The sequence below is a fragment of the Amblyomma mixtum genome, chromosome 3, assembly GCF_055824585.1.
Source record: "Amblyomma mixtum isolate Tamu chromosome 3, ASM5582458v1, whole genome shotgun sequence".
Taxonomy (NCBI): domain Eukaryota; kingdom Metazoa; phylum Arthropoda; class Arachnida; order Ixodida; family Ixodidae; genus Amblyomma; species Amblyomma mixtum.
Genome location: NC_143014.1, coordinates 347,778,692 through 347,799,202, shown reverse-complemented (window position 1 = coordinate 347,799,202; position 20,511 = coordinate 347,778,692). Strand labels below are relative to the sequence as shown.

Here is a 20,511-nt window from a genome sequence, read left to right as displayed (position 1 = left end):
TATGTCACAAATCACCGCAGCAGGTGGGAATCCCCCTTCTACTGGATGCCTGATCTTTATCCATGACAGCTGCTTGGTCGATGGACGGCCGGGCGAGCGGCTCTGCCGTAGGATGCTGCGTTAATGTGCTTGAAGGTTTTAATCTGCTTTTATTCACTTCTCGCGAACCCATGTATGCTTCCAGTTGTAGCGGATAAGGACGGTGAACGAGATGGACACACACAGCATTACACAGAGGCAATCTATGTAAGTTAATGCAATTTAGAACAAAAAAATTCAGTATAGCTGAAGTTATGGAGTACTTCTACGTACTCTGCCTGAAATAAACTTTCAACTTCTAAGCAAAACTGCAGCCGAAAAAACCAGAAAGTACTTCAACCAGCAGCTTGACACCTTTATTGCACGGTCATATAAGAAAAGGAAGGAACTGTTCACAGACGGAGAACCTTCCTTGAGAGAGGTTTGTGACAAAGCCTCAAAACTCGCTCCACTGTAGAATTAACATTCCCAGCCCAGTTAGTTGTCAGAGGTCGCAGCAACTTACTTAAAAATATCTTGCAAAGCTCCTCAGTGTGGGCACGGTCGTTGCTTTCACAGATGAGTTGCGGGCACCGTGTAAAGTGTGGAAGCAGTACTGACATCAAGAACTTGCATAGCTTACTGCTTCGCCTGACCTCTGGAAGCTTCATTACTCGGTTAACAAAGATGCACGTGAGTTGGCAAATTTTGACCGCTTCCATTTAGGGTACATCAAGCCTCCACTGTCCATGTTTTTGATTAGCCGGTAAGCTGGTCCAGTCAACTCTGGTGCCTGCAGAAGGGTCTTGCATGACTTGCATGTCACCTGAAAACCAGTGTCAAAATCCCATAAAGCAACAACTTAGCAGTGATAAAAAAAATGCTCCGGCTCAAACTATCATAAGATTATATATAAACAGTTATGCTACACGAAGCGTAATGCACAGTTTTTCTACCAAGACCACTACAACTAGGCAAATTACACAGCTTGTGTCCGCATAGAGGAGACTGTTCATACCTTTTCCTTGCATGCTCTCGCAACGCAGCCAGCCAGAAAAGCAACTGGTGCTACCTCGAGGTCTGTCTCGGAGCATAGCGTTAAGAATCCGAGCTCACTGGACAATTCCCTGGCAGCAAATTCAACGGCAGCTGGCAGGGCAGATGTTTCGGTATCCGGAATTTCCAGCCTCAGAGGTGCCTTCATTTCAAAAGAAGTGGGTGCATTGCCACTTCTTGCGGCTTGGAGGGTACCAATCTGAAAAAAAAGTGAAAAGTGTCAAATATATTTTAGATATTTCTTAAATAACAGTATTTAAAAATTTTTAACTGTACATTTAGCAGTTTCTCCGCTCTAAAAACTGCATTCCTGGCATCCACCCTGTCGTTGCCGCCATTGAACTGCCGAAGGCAGCTAAACAGTGATTCCACAGGGTCGCTGTTTAGGCTGCGTGGCAAGATGTAGCAAAAACTGCAATTAATGAAATTACTTCTGTAACACGTTGATGTAAATAACGGAAAGTAACCTACTTTATGTGGTCAAGGAGACATTCAATCAGTGCCACTGTTGACCTTGTTGTAAGAAGTGTCGCTTCGTAGGTCTCTTTGGTCATTCGTTTCGATCGGCTGCCATTCATTTGGAGATCTTCAAGGTAACAACTGAAATCTAGTTCCAGCCAGGAGAGTCGTTCATCATCCGTGACAAAGAACGGTTCCTCATGCTTTCCCCCCCGTACCTTCACTGCACCGATATGATGAAGGGCATACCATTTCGCAATCATCCTCATAAAACTGATTGTGGCCGAGCTGTCCTTGAACTGGCCTGCATCAGGATGATAGTTTGTGTTCTGAAGAAACTGGAGTGTTGATATTGTTGGCGCAGAAAATATTCGAGTGGCCCTGCACGCTTTCATTTTTTCCAAATTGTTGGGTTCAACGTGTGCACGGGTAAGGAACCTGACTGGCTTGACCAGCAGTTGTGACTGTATTTCAAAGAGCTTCTTAAGTAGAAACCACCTTGGATGAGTGAATCGCCATCTGTCATTTCTCGCTCAAGAAAGTTACTGGGAAGATTCTTTTAAGGTGATTAGGGTCAAAGGACAAGAAAAGTGGGTGGCCTGTCCGCAGAGGGTGAGGCATGGCATGCGCAAGCTAGCCATCTTCTGAGAGGCCTTTGAAAAGAGCCACGTTTGTTTGGTGGTTGTCGGTGACGATTCTTAGTATGCGAAAACCCACATCTTCGACTGCCTTCATGACTTCCATTGTCATTGTGGCAAGCTTGTCGTTCTTGAGGCACCGCGTGAAGAAATAGCCAACCGGTATGACATAGGCTGTCGATAGTCCTTGTAAAACGAAGCACAACAAGCGGTTTGCCACTCGAGGGGCTGTACTTGCTTGATCCTCGGGGCCCATGTCAACAAGACCAAATATCTTGTCCACCTGTCGGTCATACACAACTTTCTGAGCTATAGACATCTCATCGACAATGAGCGAACAGTAGTCTTCCTGCTCCACACCTAGCCCTTCGTGCTCCACATGCAGCCGCTCTCTTATCAATGAAGTCACTCTAACTTCGCCGGTTGAATGTCATACGTAATTTTGGAGCGTAGCACGACATGGGAGGTTCAAAAGCCCTCTGCTTTGAACGTGTTCATACCCTTTGTTTGAGCAGGCTTTCCACAAAACACATTCCCGCAGTATTTCTTCACTGTAGGAAGGCTTTTTCTTACTGAAACTAGCCACTTGGTTGTGGATAAAAACTGCAGCTTTGTCTTCTTTTTCTGCCTCTTTCAACACCTGTTGAAAGGCCTGAATTTCTTTGTTGTCTGTGTAGACTTGGAGGTGCTGTTTTGTGTTGTCAAGGTCAGTTTGTAATTTTTGTAGTTGGTTGCCTTGATGAGCAGCCTTTCTTTTCAGCCGGTTCTCCGCTTTCTTTGCCTCTTCCAAGACATGCAGAAAGTCCAATGAAGTTTGGCAGGCCTGATCAACCGGACAACTGCACGGTTCTATGGCAGCCACTGGATGGAGCGCTTCTACCTCGTTGCTGGGGGAGTGCACAAGACTTTCACTCACATTGGCGCGTTCTCCTGAGTTGCCACTTTCATGGCCTACTTCAACCACTGTGCTATCAGTATAGTTCCTTCGCTGGCATTTTCTTGGGTCTACATTCTCCTTTTGCATGCATTGAGGATATTTGTCAAACACAGTCGGGACGGCAGTTGGAAGCAGAAGCCTGACCTTAGTGTTCTTTTTGTAGTCATTCTCTTGAAAATGGAGTGAACATACCAGAGACCTGTTGCTTGGCTCCCACTTGCTTCCTTTCACTGAAAGTCCTTGGCGAGATATATTTTTTACCCATGCTTCTCGACGTTGTGGCTCGCAGGGGAACTCGTGATACTTAATGGTGGGGTCCGTTCTTGCGTTTGTGGCGCAGAGTAGCACACAGCAGTTGCGCGGCATCGCGCCCCATACACGGCACTGACTGCCACACACACGTGCAAAAAAATCCCAAAGCGTATGCGGCAGACACGAGTCAAACGCTCCTACTCACACGCACAGAAAAAGTTCCAAATCCAGCATTGCAGAGACGAGGCAAATGTGGTCACTCGTGCACACGAAAAAGTCCAGAGAAAGCATTGCAAACATAAGCAGCATGAGGCAAACGTGCTCGGACACGACGAAGCAAGGCACGCTTCAGCGCTTCAGGAGTCCACTCCCGGGAAGCCAGGGGAAAGTTGTCCCTGAACAATGGTGCCCTCACCGAAAACAGTGGTCACGACTGTAAACTCCGTCGAGACACGCTCGCCCATTGCCGGCGGCACGACGTGGCTGGCCGCACTTCGCTTTGCGCTTTGCATCAAGCAACCGTGGTGCAGCACTAATGAAGAGGTTAGTGGCGTGTTGCACTGCCTAGTACTTAGTAAATGAATTGTGTCGATGGCTGTCATCGTATCGAGTACAGCGTTGAGAAAGTCTGGGTTATTGGCGATTTATGGCGCACTTACCCGCGCTGCATGGTTTTTATGGTGCTGTTTTCTGAGGGATGTAAAAACTGGTACTTGCGATGAAATATTCAGTGCCATTTCTGTCTGGAATGTGCATGCGATGCATACTGAGAGTGCACGTGATTTCATTGACAACTGCCTCTGCATGCACATTTGCAGGCAGTGCGTGGGACAGTTGTGGTATGAATGGTTATGGTATGAGATGTCAAGTTTAATCTTTCCTGAGTGACATGGCCATTGAGGGACGCTGTAGTGGAGGGCTCCAGCTTAATTTCGACTTCGTGGTGTTCTTTAACGCGCAGTGATATCGCACAGTACACGGGCACCTTGCTTTTCACTTCCAAATGCCACTGCTGTGGACAGGATTGAACCCGGGTTCAAGAAGGCTTAGTTGGGCTGGTTTGGGCATGTTGATGGAAACAGATTGAACAGCGGTAACAGACAGAACCTAAGAGAATAACACATACAAAAGCGCTCACTAGCAACCAAATGATTTATTGCGTTTAATGTTTTATGCTTTTAGTTTTGTTTGCTAAGTTTCCTTCATATTGCTGCCTTCCCTGTCGTAATAAGGCATCTGGTTTCTAGTCAGTGCTTGTATCTGTGCTGTTCTGTCATGTCTGTTAGCGCTCTCAAATTGGTTTCCATTAACCCAGGTCTTCAGGCTTTCATACTGAAAACTGCGCAAAAAACTGTGGGCAGAAGGTACTTATATAGGCCTCTTCATGTGAATAAAAATTCAGTTGATAGTCTGCGCTCGTGTCGTGCCTTCTCGTTCTGTGTCTTCGTTTTTTGCGCAGTTTTCAGTATGAATTCCTACCAACTAGCCCAGTTCACCGTTCTTATTATCTTCAGGCTTGGCAGCTGAGCACCTTAACCATTGAGGCACCCCGGTGGGACTCGTGGCATTGCCGTGATGTTCGGTGTGTCCTCTTCATATCATCGCTGGCATGTACAGGCAGTGTATCTCATCTTTCGGTCTTGCTCTCTGGTTTGTGATAACTTGAGTGCTGATAATCATACCTTAGTTTACTGCATATACTCTAGTTTATACTTTAGTTTATACTTTAATCATACTTTAGTTTGCTGCATATACTTGATAGGTACAAATATTTCAAGGTAAAAGCTTTACTGGCCTCATTACAAGAAAAGCCGGCGGCATGTGCATTTCTGTGTTACACGCAGAAGGTACAGAAAATCCCAGTGAGGCATGAAAAATAGGGTGATGTTATAAGTGGCCGTATAATGATGGGCTCGGCAAGCTGAGCACAGACATTTCAGACAATCATATGCATCCCGGTCATCTTAAATATCCCCTCCCCCCACACAGGCTGACCTCAATCTGACTCCAGTTTCCCCGACTACATTCATATCAAAATTATGAGCAACTGTTTGTCGTACTGCATTCCGGGTGGTGTTATACGATTTCTCATTGTATATAACTTGCGGAAAGGCTGGCTAGTTGCTCTTGGTATGTAGAACGCATTTTTTTTTTGTCAGTGCAAAAAACACAGATTGAAGAAAGGACAGCGTTTGTCCTGTGTGTATCTCCTTTCTTCGCCGTGTTTTTTGCACTGAAAAAAAAAAATGCGTTCTATGTGCTAGTCAAGTTGGAGGCTAGCTTGCGGCTCGGATTCGAGCCGATGACACATGCAGCTTCAACTGTATGCCTTTCCAGACTTTCTTTCCTTAAGGCGCGGTTGAGGCGTCCACTGAGATGCAAGACAGTTGGTGTGCCATTTCCTTTCTGCAAAATCGAATTTTCGTATTAAAATTGTGATGCAACTGTTTATCGTACACCGTTGCGGTTGGCGTCATACAATTTCTTGTTACATATTACGTTTCTTAGTCAGGTTGGAGGCCAGCTCACTACAGGTATTCGAATTGAGTGTCGGAGTGTTTCACTCGGACCTTTGTGGGTTCAGCGTTCGTTGAATCTGTGTTTGGAGGCACATCTTCGTTTCATTTTTCAGTGTGCAACCTGCACCGCGATCAAGCACTCATGATGACTCACTAATTTATTTATTTATTTATTTGGGAATACTGTAGCCCTCACTTGAGGGCCATAACAGGAGAGGTTTTTATTTTAATTATCGTGGCTTTACAGCACATCAGCGGCCTTAAGTGCCCTCAGATTTTTTTTTTCACCTCGACATAGTACCAACTGTGTGTGATTTAATTGCTTCATTTCGTGCACAATGCAATACATGTGGCATTTGCAACAATAAATTTAAAAAAGCCAACTGCCTGAGCTAACAGCCTCCATTAGTTGATAAGGACACCATCCAACCTTTACTTTTTGACGATGATATTTACTTTAGTATTTTAGATCTCCCCTGCCTTTATGTAATGCCCTAACCTGAAGGACTTAAAGGGGAATGAATGATGTATAATAAGCTTTATAATAGCCTTTATAATAGCTTTATAATAGAAAATACAAAATACATAAAGGATTGAGCAATAGCTTGTGGCTTTCATTCATGTGCAACTAGAGATGCACTGCCATGCTTCAGGAGTATGGTCAAAGAGAAGAATCATGCACCTACATTTGCAGGCCAGAAGATGTGAGGTAAGCTTCCATAATATCAATTGATTTGAGATTTATATTCTGCCAAAACGATTGTCTTTGTGAACACAGTGGCATTTTTTTGCGCTTCACACAATGCATGGCAAGGATCCTTGGGGCTTGTTCTCAGAGTTCACGCGAAGACAAATGCTTTGGTGAAATAATATTCCCAAATCGTGATATTATCGAAGCTTTTGTATGTCTTTAACTCCGCCACCGGAGGCTCCTATAAGCATGATCATGTGAAGGAAAAACAAAGGTGATGGTGCAAGCCCATGCTGTGTGTAAAGAATGCTTGCATAGATTGAGAGCCTTGAGTAAAGCAACTCTGTTTTGAAAGCGTTAACCTTATCTGGATCTCATTAAGATAGTTGTAAGCCTGGCAGTTGGTCATCTGAGCTGCTCGGGCCCAAAAGATTGCCGTGACCAACATATCACGTCAGGATGTGATGCCACATTTAGAAATGTGTATCTTCAATCGCTGCTATGTACACTTGTCAGTACCTAATGTTGCAGCGGGGCTTTATGACACTACGCAACTAAGGCCATAATGCATCAAATCTCAGGTGTATACTATTTCAATATGTGTTGAGGCTTATGACATATACACTAGAACCAGCAAATGGAGTATAGTTTTCTATTCCTCATTTCACGTGTGTATGTGTATTTGTGCGTGTAACGTGCAGGCATGAAGGCACATTTGTAAGCAAGCCAGTAGCACGGTGCACAGAGTGGTATGCAACTGGTAGATCCACATCTGCACAAAGGCTTCTAGTTAGATAACCAATTAGTTATTGAAACTGTGGACAAAAATTCTGTACAGATCTAAAAGAAACACATTACATTCTAATGAGTAAAGTTTAAAGATTTTCTAAATAATGCAAGCAATGTTTGTAAGGGTTTGGACTAGTTTTGAAAGTTACACAATCAGTTTTTTTTTTCTTATGACCTAAGTCAACGCTTTGTTCATTTCAATGCCGACTAGATCTGCCAGTTTCGGCAAATCACACCGTCTTCTGCCCTACCTTCCGCTCTCCCATTCGCTGGCCTTTTGACTTCCTCCATCTTTGTAGGAAGGGAGGGAGAGCGCCCCCGTAACTAGCGACATACCACGGGAAATGAGCGAACAATTTGATTTTTATCTTCGCGAGGCAGTCGATAGCGTGTTCTCCAGTCATGCCAGCAGCTCTCATGAGCTCTCGCTCCCTCTGCGACGTAAGTTACCGTTCCGCGTGAGTGGCACCATCTTGGGACTAGTACACGAAGCGAGAGCTCCCCCACTGTGGGGCGAGCCACGTCATAGGCTATGAAATAAAGGAGGTTTTGCCTGAACAGAGCTCATGACCCAGGGATTTTTATTGACTGCGGTGAGCCCGCTTAGGTAGAAGACCATCTGGAACACGGACCTCGATATCGAGCTCTGCTAGAATTAAGGAAATGACCTGGTATGTATTTATTATGTTTATGGAAAAGGGCGGATTCATGCAATAAAAAATTTATTAGACCGACAGCTAAGGTACATCCAGAATAGTGATAGCGATAAGTGCATAAATGCGAGGTGAAATTTATGGCCAAAGAGAACCAAGAACTTTCCATAAATGTAGTTTACACAGAGAGGATGGCCCCCCTCCACCCCCCCACCATGTGCCACAATGTGTGGAACTGAAAAACTAGAGGCATTTGCACCAGTTTATTAAAACTGATTCTCTGCACCGGAATATTGGCAGCAATTCTGAATAATCTTAGCATGGAGCAGCTTTTTTCGGCTGACAATTCACGTTGGTGCTAAATTGCAGTGCACGTGTGTGGTCACGTGGCTGCTTGACCGTCATGTACATCGTGGACCTCAATGGTGCTCATAACTATATCATGCGATAGTTCTTTCCTTTCGTGTTTTAGCTTGTAACCCTGATTGTCTAAAGCTTCACGTGCCTACTAGCTCGTGTATTCTTATAGGGTGAACACGCGAGTGTGCAGCTACGCTCCCTAGAGAGCCAGTGCAACCAGTGCGGCCACATAACGAAGCAAACTGGTGCATGCATAGTGGGGCATGGATGTGACCCTTGCTGTTGTCTGCCTCGTTCGCTCACATGCTGAGGCGAATGTTGTTGAGTTCTAAAGCAGATAGTCACTGGGTAAGTTTCCAGAGTAGCGCGTTCCTTTTCCCCGTGCCACCGGGCTTGGTAGGAATATGACATCAAACACTATGCTTTGCAAGAAAATCCCGTAGAGCGGTGGGCTTGCAAAGGCTTTGGGCTTTCGTCTAAGATCCGCAAACATCTGCAAGACGTTGCTTCAACGAGTTGGAAAAATAGTTGTTTCCCGTTTGTTCTGAGTGTCCGTTCACGTTACTTCTGAAGTTAGCTGTACCAACTACAGAGAAGTTTAGTTTGTCACTTATAATAACGACGAAGTGAACGCCGATACGCAGGGCACACAGGTGCGATTTGAGTGTCGAGAACGTCAGTCAGGGCCAGCCATGAAGCTTCCAAATCCGGTGGCAGGAAGAGAAGATTATCGGTGCTGTGGAAACTTATCCATAGCAGATGATGCGAGACACCAGCTGGAGGTTGCTGTGCACATGCGCTACTTTGCTTCAACGAGCGGATTTACCGGAAGACTGCGGAGCGCTGCCACGCGCTCGCGTGTTCACATTAAGAATGTACGAGCCTGTCCGTGCACATTTCGATACAAAATGACATATATTAGAAAGGGCGAGAAAAATAAATGCGGGGGGACCTACATTGGTCAAACTGGCCGTTGCCTTAATATACGTTTGCGAGAACACTTTTTGTCCTTGAAAAGGCCGCCTTCTTCCAGTCTTGCTAAACACTGTTCCAAATGTAGTGGTTCAAGCCTTTGCTTGATAAAACCACGATCTTGTTCCGGCACCCAAATCAACTGACTAGATTGGGACGTTAAACCCCATAAACCAAACCAAACCATCAACTGACTAGATGTCTCCGAGGCCTATCATATCCGTAAGAATGAGAACACACGTGTTGCTGACCCAATGGGGGTCCTGCATGAAAAGTAGTTTTCTTACCTAGACGCGCCTGCATTACTCTCAACCTGTGCACCTGCGCGGTGGCCTTTGTTTCTCTTTGTGGTTTTTTCTTTTTCTTTTTTTTCGGCGCTTTTGAAATAAACGCCGAGTTGTGAGTAAGCCCCTGTGTTGTTCAGTGTTCCTTGTCTGTTATCTTGAGTGCGCTATATTTTTTCCGTGAATAATATTGTCCAACCCGCACCACTTAATATACGAAACGACAGCCAGAAGCGGTTCACGCCCCCCTTGTATTGCTCCTCTATCTGTGAGGCGTATCGCGGTTCGTAAAGGTGTTGACGGCTGCAGCATTGCGGCGCTGCCTGCACCTTATGTGGTGCATATCAACCTTGCAGGTCCCCTTCGTCGTCTGCAGGAGCGCATGGATACGAGTTCAAAAAAGTTCCCTTACTTGCCGCCATGCCATTACTCGCGGCCGTTTCCTCCGTTGAAGGAATATGCAAGTTTCAAGAAGCGGCATGAACGGTAGTGAGTATTCACTACGTGTGACGTGTGCTTTCGAGAAGAATTTTGTCATAGCTTTGTATATTTTCCCGCCTACTCGCTTACTTTACTCTTATTCTCAAGTAAGGAGATATTCGTTACTTTATCAGTTATAACCGTGGAATCTAAGAGAAAAGCGTAGAGATACTATAGCTCTATGCTGTCCCATATACCGCGCTTCAAAGGGGCCATTAATTATCCGCGATATCTTTCGTAATCCATCCATTCATGCGTCGCCATCAGTAAGGCGTCTCCTGGCTAAGTTTTAGTTTGACGAAATTATATTTGTCGCTGTCGACATCCGAATTGCGCTGTGTTCCCCGCTGCTTTTTTAACCCAGTATGTACTCGATCTTTGTGTTGGAAATGTGTAACTTGTGGTGAAGCACGACTTTAATTAGAAGGTAACTCTATTAATAAAAAAGATAATTGGAACATGCTTCCGCTACTCACCCATTTTGCAGAATTGCGGTGGCTGACGAAATGGGTTCATCATAAACTGAGGACAACGCAGCAAGCTATGGAAAGGAAAATGATTGGCGTAACTTTAAGGGACAGGAAGAGAGCAGAGTGGATCAAGCGAGAAAAGCGAGTTAATGACACCCTGGCCGAAGTCAAGAAGATATTGGCTTGGGCAGGGTATTTAGTGCGAAGGCAAAATGATCTGATCGATGGTCGTTAAAGGTAACGGACAAAATTCGAAAAGAAAGCAAGCGTAAGAGGCGGCGGCAGAAAGTTAAGTGTGCGGATGATAGGAAGTTTGCGGGGATAGGGTGTCTGCAGATGGCACAGGACCAGGTTAATTGAAAAGAAAAGAGGCGTTTTTTTTTGCGGTGGGCATAGGCTGATGATGATGTCACCACAACAGTCTGTATGATATGCTGACTGCAAGCATGTTTTGAATAACGACGTTTTTGGAAGGGCTGAAGAAGTGAACCGCTTAGCAGTGTTGAACTAATGTGTACATGCTGGAGCCGTTGTGTATTCGTGGCCAAGGAACCCCAAAAAGACAAATTCACCGAGACAACACAAGCACTTTTGTAGGTCAGGCCCGTTATTAGGGAAATTTATTTATTTATTGGGATATCTGAATTGCCTAGACGTGAAACATTACACGAGTGGTGAATTACATCCATAAAAACTAAAAAGAAAATGCGAACCAGCGATGTCGCCCGCAAATGTTTTTGAAACCGCGAAATGATATCTAGCAGCAGTTGTAGAGTTCAGTTATAAATATTAGTCCGGGGTTCTTCGGTCAAGGACAGCAAATTTTCCTTACCGCTCAAGTGACCAGACAAAGTAGGTGTACGAGATTCACTTTTTGTGGTTCCCCAAGGGGAACCATTGAGCGCTGCTACGTTGGCGTCTACGCCTCCCGCGGCAGCCTACCGTTCTACTGCAACTGAAGTTATGGGCTCATGGCTTATGATTTAAGTGCCTATATCGAACGAAACAGAGCAATGATACACAGGTCTTTTCTTTTATGTAAAGAAAGGACCCCAGCCGCTTACCAGCGAAGAGACGAGGCAGGTTTAAGGCGACTGGTCACTTCAGTCACGAGTCGAAAGCGCCCTGTCCGCCGGACTAAACATGCTTTCTCGTCTCATCAACCTTCTCATCGGAAGAGCTTTCCAGGCAATCCGGGGCAAGTTTTTTCATTGCCCGGATGTCTGAGAATTTTCTTCAATGTAATCATCTCATGTACTTGGAATTTCAAGCCTTATTTTATTCCTGGTTTGATTTTTATTTTATTGTATTTAATTATATTTTATTCTTTATTTTATTCCTGATGTGACAAAGGTCATTTGCACGCTGACTGCACTTGCCTTCAGCCTGTTTATCGCGTTTCCCAGGTCTCAGCAATGCGCTGTGACAAAATTACCATATTGAGTTGAGATTTTACTCTAAATGTGACTGTTTTGTTTCCAAATAAAGCTTGTCATTTTTATGACGAAAATTGTCTGTGTCGAAGCATCGTCTCTCTTTCCCTTGCGACGAACAGTTTCCCATGCGCGCCTCCTTCCGTGGGTATATGGACGTCACTGCCGCTGAGGAGCCGGGGCCTGAGGAAAGAAAGCAAAACAAAATTCACAGGAACATGTCCTGCATTTCATTACAAACATTTTGAATATAGGCATGCAAAACATTGTTTTAATTCTTCATCTCTTTCTGGCATCTGCATGTGCACGCAACCGCGTTTCTCGCTCCCCACTCCAATCCATTTCTCGCTGTCCACTCTCCACTCCTATACTCTCCACTCAGTGGCAGCTGGCGTGACGCCCTCTTCCCATTAGCTACAGCTGACGCTGCGCTCCTCCGAACTTACCCGAGCTTCCTCCCATTGGCTGCAGCTTGGGCGGCGCTCCTCCGAACAGAACCCACCTCACCCGAGCTACTCTGAGGCTTCACACAAGATTCTTGATTAGGTTTACCCCCTTAAGAAGTGATTCCGCACTAAACAAATTTCAGGACAACCGGACATCTAATGCGACAATTCTGTGCAGGCAGTTAGATTTACCCTTGATTATTACTGTGATGTTTTTACTCTAATGAATGCCTTTCATTTAAGCCAACTTTTCACACATGGGGCAGATTTTTTCTGGATGATGAAGGTGGACGGACAGGGTGGACCTTCTGGAGGGTTGACTTGCGGTGGGAAGGTGACTGATTGGTGGAGGCTTTACCACGTGAGGCTGCAGACAGACAAATGTTGGCCTTATCGCACTGTGACACTGGTACTGCATTCGCAGTGAAAGAGGAAGTAATTAGACCCCGCTTATTCCCAAAGTAAGATTGCCGAGACTGTTTCTTGGGGTAGAAGGCCACAGTTTTGCTGCAGCGTGAAGGAAACAACTGCAAGGCGACGAGAATAGATGCTCGAAGTATTAATTGCATCGCACTCAACATTCCCATCGTCACTAAACCCGTCTGTCCAAACAAAACCATCACCATGACACCTCCGCTAGTCCTATGAGGCGATCCTGGCCAACCAGAGCCCTGACCTTGACGAGCTCGTGGTGGACCGGTCCCGACCCTTGCGACGCGTCACTGGGGCCCTGTAATTAGGGCATTACCCTTAAAGACGCTAACGGACCTCCGGAGGGGGAAATGGGCTCCATATCTGCACCTCGCACCTCTGGACGGGCGCTCCTCCGGAACTGCATAAACTCATGAACGTGTAGTGCAGTGGGGCTGTGCGGGGACCCTGGGACCTGCATGCCCCAAATTCCTTAGCCAAATAGTTATTTCTCTGCCTATCTCTCTCTCTCCGGCGTCTTTTCTTTTGACCAATGCTCTTGTAACAAGAACTATTGATTTGTTGTTTCTTTTCTTCTCCTTTTCTTACATGACACATACCACGAGAGTGAAGCTGTCTGTGCTTGGCGATCAGTGCCAAACAAACGATAGTAAAGACTTGGATATCGCGTGTTGCGGAAATAAACGCGCCCCGTAAAATGCTTTTTTCAGCTAAACGGGCGCATTGTTCGAGCTCAAATTTCGCATAGAAATGGCATTTGGTCGGCAGAATTGTTTAATACCACATTTGCTTGGGGTACTTACCTGATTCGAACAGAATAAGTCGGATATTCACATCGTCTGCGGCGACGACGAAGGAAATTAAGCTGCTCTGTCAGTTATCGCACCGGTGGCGCCATCTCGTTTGTTGGTCGTGAAGAATCAGCAAAGGAGGGGGGATCGGGGGGGGGGGGGTTGAAGACGCTCTTCCAACTGTTTTTTTTAATGCTAACAGAAAACTTAGCTTGGCAAAACTAAGTTTTCAGCAAGTTGAGTTTTTTGTAAGCATTAAAAAAACAGTTGAAAGAGCGTCTTCAAACCCCCCGAAACACCCTCCTTTACCGATTCTTCACGACCAACAAACGAGATGGCGCCACCGGTGGGATAGCTGACAGAGCAGCTTAATTTCCTTCGTCGTCGCCGCAGACGATGTGAATATCGGACTTATTCTGTTCGAATCAGGTAAGTACCCCAAGCAAACGTGGTATTAAACAATTCTGCCGACCAAATGCCATTTCTATGCGAAATTTGAGCTCGAACAATGCGCCCGTTTAGCTGAAAGAAGCATTTTACGGGGCGCGTTTATTTCCGCAACACGCTATATACTGGAGTATTTTACGCATATAAGCTTGAGGATAAGGTAGAACTGCAAAAAAAAAAAAGCACGAAAAAGAAGCGAGTCTAATGACTATTTTGGCGCTTTTTTTTTCTGCCGCACTTCCCCGTTAGTCATCCACGCCTTTAATGCGGCGTCTGGCCTTGCCTGAAATTTATCAGCGGTGCCGGCACAAGCACAGAAAACTGATAATGAAATCAAAAGAATTAATCTAAAAAAAAGCTATACGACGGAGGTATGAAAGCTATTGATGGGACCGTCGAAGCACTGGTAGATGATTAAACAAATTTGCGGCTATCATCACCAATATCATCATCATCACCGGCTCGCCACACGGCCCGGCGTTCGAAGCGCGTGAAATCCGTTGCACGTGCAGAGGCGTCCGCGCTCTTGCTTTTGGGCTGCGTCTCAGTCGGTACTCCACAGCCCGTCTCCACAAGCTGCCATGAGTTGCGTCCCGCCTGGCTTGCTTTCAGGTGCCCGACCCAGCCTCCGGGAAGACCCCGACTACCAAGCTCAGCGGGCTCAGCATGCCGATGCGAGACGCCCCGAGGTAAAGGAGGCGGAGGTCGGCGAACAGGGGTGCACCCGAACACACACCCGAATCCCGAGGCCGGCGACTCCGCACCAGGTTCGTGAACAGAGCTGTGCCGCTTGTTCGTTCGGTATAGTAGGATATAAGCAGCTCTCTTCTTTGCCTTTACAGCATACGAGCTATGTGTATTCACTGCGGCGACTTGAGTTACATGCCGTATTTACTCGCATAATGATCGCACCCCCGAATTTTGTTGGCAAAATTCAATTTTTTTTAGTCCCCGCGTAATGATCGCACCACAAACTTGCCGCGGCAATTTGTCGACGTTGTCGAGTCTAGCCGACGATGATCGTACTTGCTTATCTGTCTGACAGATGACACGTGCAGATTACCATCTTGCTCTGTCAGCATTGCAGCGGCAGCCGCTTGTTGGTTGACCTGCGGTCACACGGGCAGTCTAAATGCGGTTATGCTTAACCGCGGATACCAAACTTAACTGCGATTATCTCGAATCACGGTTCACCATTGTCGCAAGTCTCGCCACTGTTCTGGGTTGGGGTGCAATGAACGAAGTGACGCGGTGATCCGGCTAAACTTTATTGTTCTCGTAAATAATAAGCCCTGGGATACGGGAACGTCAAAAATGAATCCTCTTTGAGGATCGCGGGCCTGTACCGAGTTGCTGGTAGGAGAAATAACTGCGATATAAGCTAGTTTTACGTTCGCAGCCGCGTAGCAGTTGCCGCGCGAGTAACCCGATCTGCTTGACCAGCTCCGCTGCGAAGGCGTCGCTGAAATCGATCGTATATATTTCTTTTAATATGAAACAATGAGGTTATGAGTAAGGCAGCACCATAAGTAGAACATTCATTATAGCGTTGGTCAATTCAAAAGTGCCGTCCACTGTGGCTTCGATACGAAAGAAGTTAGGCCTAGCGACGACTAGGGAGTACAGAGCGCCGTCGTCCGCCGCGCTCGCGGGCGGCACCATTGCGGTAAGCGTGCGGGATCCAGTGCTCCGAGCGTTGCGAACGTGTCACCTAAGTACTACATCAACGATGCGGCGAGGACCGCATATTTTTCTCGGCGTATCGCCAGTAAAATGCGTAGCTTGAGCGCCGCGGGACGTTGCTGTTGTGCGCTGTTGCCGCGCTATCGGACGAGATCGAAGGCCGCATAAAAGCGCGGTCGCGCAGCACTACACACACTGCCTATTTTGATGCGTTGCTCTTGGAACGTGATTTAGTGCGAAGGAAGTACGTTCTTGAAGTGGGCCAGCTCTTGCTCTTTTCCCACTCTACCTTCTCGGTTTACGACATGAGCCGAGATCGGTTCGCGATAACGCCGAGATCGGTTCGCGATAACCGCTTTTAGCGGCGTAATCGCGGGTAGCGCGCCAGTGTGATAAGGGTTGTCTGCCTTCGACTTGTTTGCGTTTTCGGAGGTAAAAATTTTTTTGTAAAAATTTACCCCGCGTAATGATCGCACCCGTAAATTTGCGTTAATTTTTTGAAAAAAAAAAGTTCGATCATTATGCGAGTAAATACGGTATTCGCGTTCCAGTCAAACTGCTGTTGTCTACAGTCATAGTTCTTGCAGTTTCCTGGAAACTGAAAAAAGGCAGTGGTTCAACTCTGCTGAACCGAGTTCTCAAGCACCGATTGCTGCTGGCTGACTGACAAAGAAGGATGAAAAGGAAAACCGCATAGACCTCCCGACTGGCTGCAGCTGAGCCTCCACCGCTGACACGTGCAGACAGAAGAGAATTGAAAGATATGACAGCGAGAGAGAAAGAAGGAAAAGACACGCGTCGCAGTAACCGCGTCCGCCGAGGCTGAGCAGCACACGCACAGCTCCCATTTAGTACCCCCATAACGTGACGTCACAACTGTGAATTGAATCACGTGACACCACGTGATTACCACGTGGCTTCTTACCACTCTCTAATGACAACTTGAAAGGTCAAGGTCAAAGGTCAGGTGGTGCAGCACCAAGGTAGATCACACATGGTAATTAAGACAAATGGAAAAATATTACTTATCTCAAGGTCATTTCAAGGTCATTCGGAGGCTCACAGGGAATTGTGTGTTAGCTATCCTAGTATAGCTTTCGCTACAAAAAACTGTCACTGCAGGCCGTCGTCACAGCATAATCGGAAGTTCAGGGAACCGTGTTCCGGTTCCCGACTGAGCAGAAAATCCAAAGCTGCGCTTCGTTCAGTTGCAGTGCATGTGTCCTACAAGGCTCTTTCACGCAATCAGAGGCAAACGAACCCTTCAGAAAGTGTGAGCATCGGGAATCAGTGTTGGGAGGATACGTGTGTGCCGCCGTCCGCAGAAAAGACACGCATGCCTGAGGGCATGACTGACTTTTCGTGCCGCTTAGCACCGGATGCCCAAGCGGTTTCTGTGTCCATTGGGAGGCCATGCTCGGGTGTATTTGTGGCGGCTGGTCATCCACCCTGAAATGGTCCCGGTTCCACCGACCAAAGCTTAGTGGCACTAAGGTCAGTCTAAGCCACGCGCTCGTGCATTCGTGTTAGTCTGCTCGCGGCGGCACATCTATACGACATTCTCGTTCGACCTTGCGAGGCGATTTCTTTTCCCTCCAGATCGCATCTTGGCATTCACGGGTGGAGAGCCTCGACGTTTTTTGCCCGATAGTTTACTACGATTTTCACCTCATTTCTCGTGCCTAAGTGCATTGACTAAGCATCCTGAACTGCCTCAAGGTGTTTTCTGTCATGTAATGAACAAGCGCGAATAGCCTTGTCCTGTCTTGATCGATCAACTGTTTTCACTTGCTATATTTGGACTAGTTTTGACAGTTACACAATCAGTTTTTTTTTGTTCTTATACCCTGAGGCAACGCTTTATTGATTTAAATGCCGACCACATCTGCCAGTTTCGCCAAATCACACCGTCTTCTGCCCTACCTTCCGCTCTCCCATTCGCTGGCCTTTTGACTTCCTCCATCTTTGTAGGAAGGGAGGGAGAGCGCCCCCGTAACTAGCGACATACCACGGGAAATGAGCGAACAATTTGATTTTTATCTTCGCAAGGCGGTCGATAGCGCATTTTCCAGTCATGCCAGCAGCTCCCATGAGCTCTCGCTCCCTCTGCGACGTAAGTTACCGTTCCGCGTAAGTGGCGCCATCCCGGGACGAGTATACGAAGCGACAGCTCCCCCACTGTGGGGCGAGCGACGTCACAGGCTATGAAATAAAGGAGGTGTTACCTGAACAGAGCTCATGACCCAGGGATCTTTATAGACTGCGGCGAGCCCGCTTAGGTAGAATGTCATCGGAACACGGACCTCGATATCGAGCTCTGCTAGGAATAAGGAAATGAACTGGTATTTATATATTATTTGTTTATATCAAATGGCGGATTTACGCAATAAAAATTAAGACCGACGGTTAAGGTACATCCAGAATAGTGGTAGAGATATGCGCATAAACACCGAGGTGAAATTTATGGCCAAAGAGCACCAGGAACTTTCCTGAAATGTAGTGGACACGAAGAGGATGGGACCCCCTCATGTGCCACAATTGTGGAACTGAAAAACCTAGAGGCATTTACGTCAGTTTATTAAAACTGATTCACTGCACCGCACTGGAATATTAGCAGCCATTCTGAATAACCTTCCCGTGGAGCATCTTTTTTCGGGTGACAATTCACCTTGGTGCTCAACTGCAGTGCACGTGTGTGGTCACGTGGCTTCTTGACCGTCATGTACCTTGTGGACTTCATAACTATATCATAACAACCTTCATAACTATATAATGAGATAGTTCTTTCCTTTCTTGTTTTAGCTTGTAACCCTGATTGTCGAAAGCTTCACGCGCACAGCGTTCACAAAACTAGTAGCAGATTTTGATGCTAAAAATCAGCAGAAATCAGTAGATTTTCATATATGTTGCAGTCACTTGTTTGGGCGTGTTTTCTCTACGCGGTAAGAGCTATTTATTTAGTACGGTGCCATACGGTGGTAAAAGACAAGTGTCACTATCATAATAACAAAAGCAACGGGGTAGAGAAGGTAGCGATTGTTGCGACATCATGTGCCCCGCCATGGAACTCCCTGCCGCCGGCGCCGCGCAGCATAGCGCAGCCGACGGGAACCACGGTACCTCAGTCAACAGTTCACTACATTCGTATCTCCAGTGAAAGAAAAGTTTTTATTGTCTTACAGAATAACTGTTGTTATCTCATACACTGGTAATAAAATACGAAGTGAACATCGAAAAGATAATGACCACATGCAGTGACTTGTAGAGATTTCTTAATCGGTTCACTGACACCGAACACCACACAATACAGTTAATGATTAAGTTCAGAAAATCAACGTGGAAATTATTCGTTGCCTTCATCTTGGAGGTTTTTGCGCCATGTTTCCATCCTGTTGAGCAGTGGCTTCTCTACACTTCGTGGCTTCGCCCACTTCGAAGTGCCTGTGGCTTCAGGATCAGGTTAAGACGGGATCCTACACTTGACTTCGTGCTAAGCTGTGTTCGTGCACCACACAGGGTAGAGTGAGCAGTTGAACCGGCAGTGGCTAATGCAACCTGGCCATCAGTATCACCATTACTATGTGTCACCTTAAAAATAAGAAAAGTTAGAAATACATACTCTGTGGAACGAAAAAGTAGTAGTTTTTGTTCCCTTGTATAGGAAAAAGGCAAAAATCAGCAGATTTGATGAGGTTATCACTGAATCAGTAAAATTTTTCAAAAATCAGTAGATCTACTGATAAATCAGTAGCAGTGGCAACACTGGCGCCCACAGGCTCGTGTATTCTTACAGGGTGATCACGCGAGCGTGCAGCAGTGCCATGTTTCTCTACCGCAGCGCTCTGTAGAGTGCCAGTGCAACCGGTGCGGCCACATAACGAAGCAAACTGGCGCATGCATAGTGGGGCATGGAGGTGACCCTTGCTGTTGTCTGCCTCGTTTGCTCACGCGCCGAGGCGAGTGCCGTCGAGTTCTAAAGCAGATAGTCACTGAATAAGTTTCCAGAGTAGCGCGTTCCTTTTCCCCGCCCCGCTGGGCTTGGAAGAAATATGCTGACCAATAACTCAAACATTATGCTTTGCAAGAAAATCCCGTAGAGCGGTGGGCTTCCAAAGCCTCTGGGCTAAGGTCCGCACACATGTGCAAGACGTTGCTTCAACGAGTGACGAAAATTGTTGTTTCCAGTTCGTTCTGAGTGTCCGTTCATGTTACTTCCGAGCTTGGCTGTGCCAAACGCGCAAAAGTTTATTTTGTCACTTATAATAACGACGAAGTGAACGCCGATACGCAGGGCACACAGATGCGATTTGAGTGGTGAGAACGTCAGTCAGGGCCAGGCATGAAGCTTCCAAATCCGGTGGCAGGAAGAGAAGATTATCGGTGCTGTGGAAACTTATCCATAGCAGACGATGCGAGACACCAGCTGGATGTTGCTGTGCGCATGCGCTACTTTGGTTTAACGTGCAGATTTACCGGAAGTCTGCGGAAGCGTTGCCACACGCTCGCGTGTTCACATTAAGAATGTACGAGCCTGTCCGTGCACATTTCGATACAAAATGACGTATATTACAAAGGTCGAGAAAAATAAACAAGAATAATTGTGCGCGGACCTACACTGGTCAAACTGGCCGTTGTCTTAATATATGTTTGCAAGAGCACTTTTTGTCCTTGAAAAGGCCGCCTTCTTCCAGTCTTGCTAAA

General features: G+C 46.4%; 1 protein-coding gene and 1 pseudogene across 10 annotated transcripts in view; one reads left to right on the top strand and one right to left on the bottom strand.

Annotated features, from left to right (window-relative positions):
* Positions 1 to 20,511, top strand: part of LOC149356282 (uncharacterized) — a 104,546-nt gene that overhangs the window by 1,489 nt on the left and 82,546 nt on the right. For 6 of the 10 annotated variants that reach the window (XM_089584156.1, XM_089584155.1, XM_089584152.1 and 3 more), the window contains exons 2-3: positions 9,985 to 10,114; positions 14,740 to 14,894. The exons of 2 other annotated variants lie outside the window; for them this stretch is intronic. In XM_089584156.1, coding sequence (XP_089440282.1) covers positions 9,985 to 10,114; positions 14,740 to 14,894 — 285 coding nt within the window. Of the gene's footprint in view, positions 1 to 9,984; positions 10,118 to 14,739; positions 14,895 to 20,511 lie in introns of those variants that run through there. 2 more of the 10 variants (XM_089584161.1, XM_089584157.1) reach the window with 2 other exon arrangements.
* LOC149356283 (uncharacterized) lies at positions 1,031 to 2,059 on the bottom strand (annotated as a pseudogene).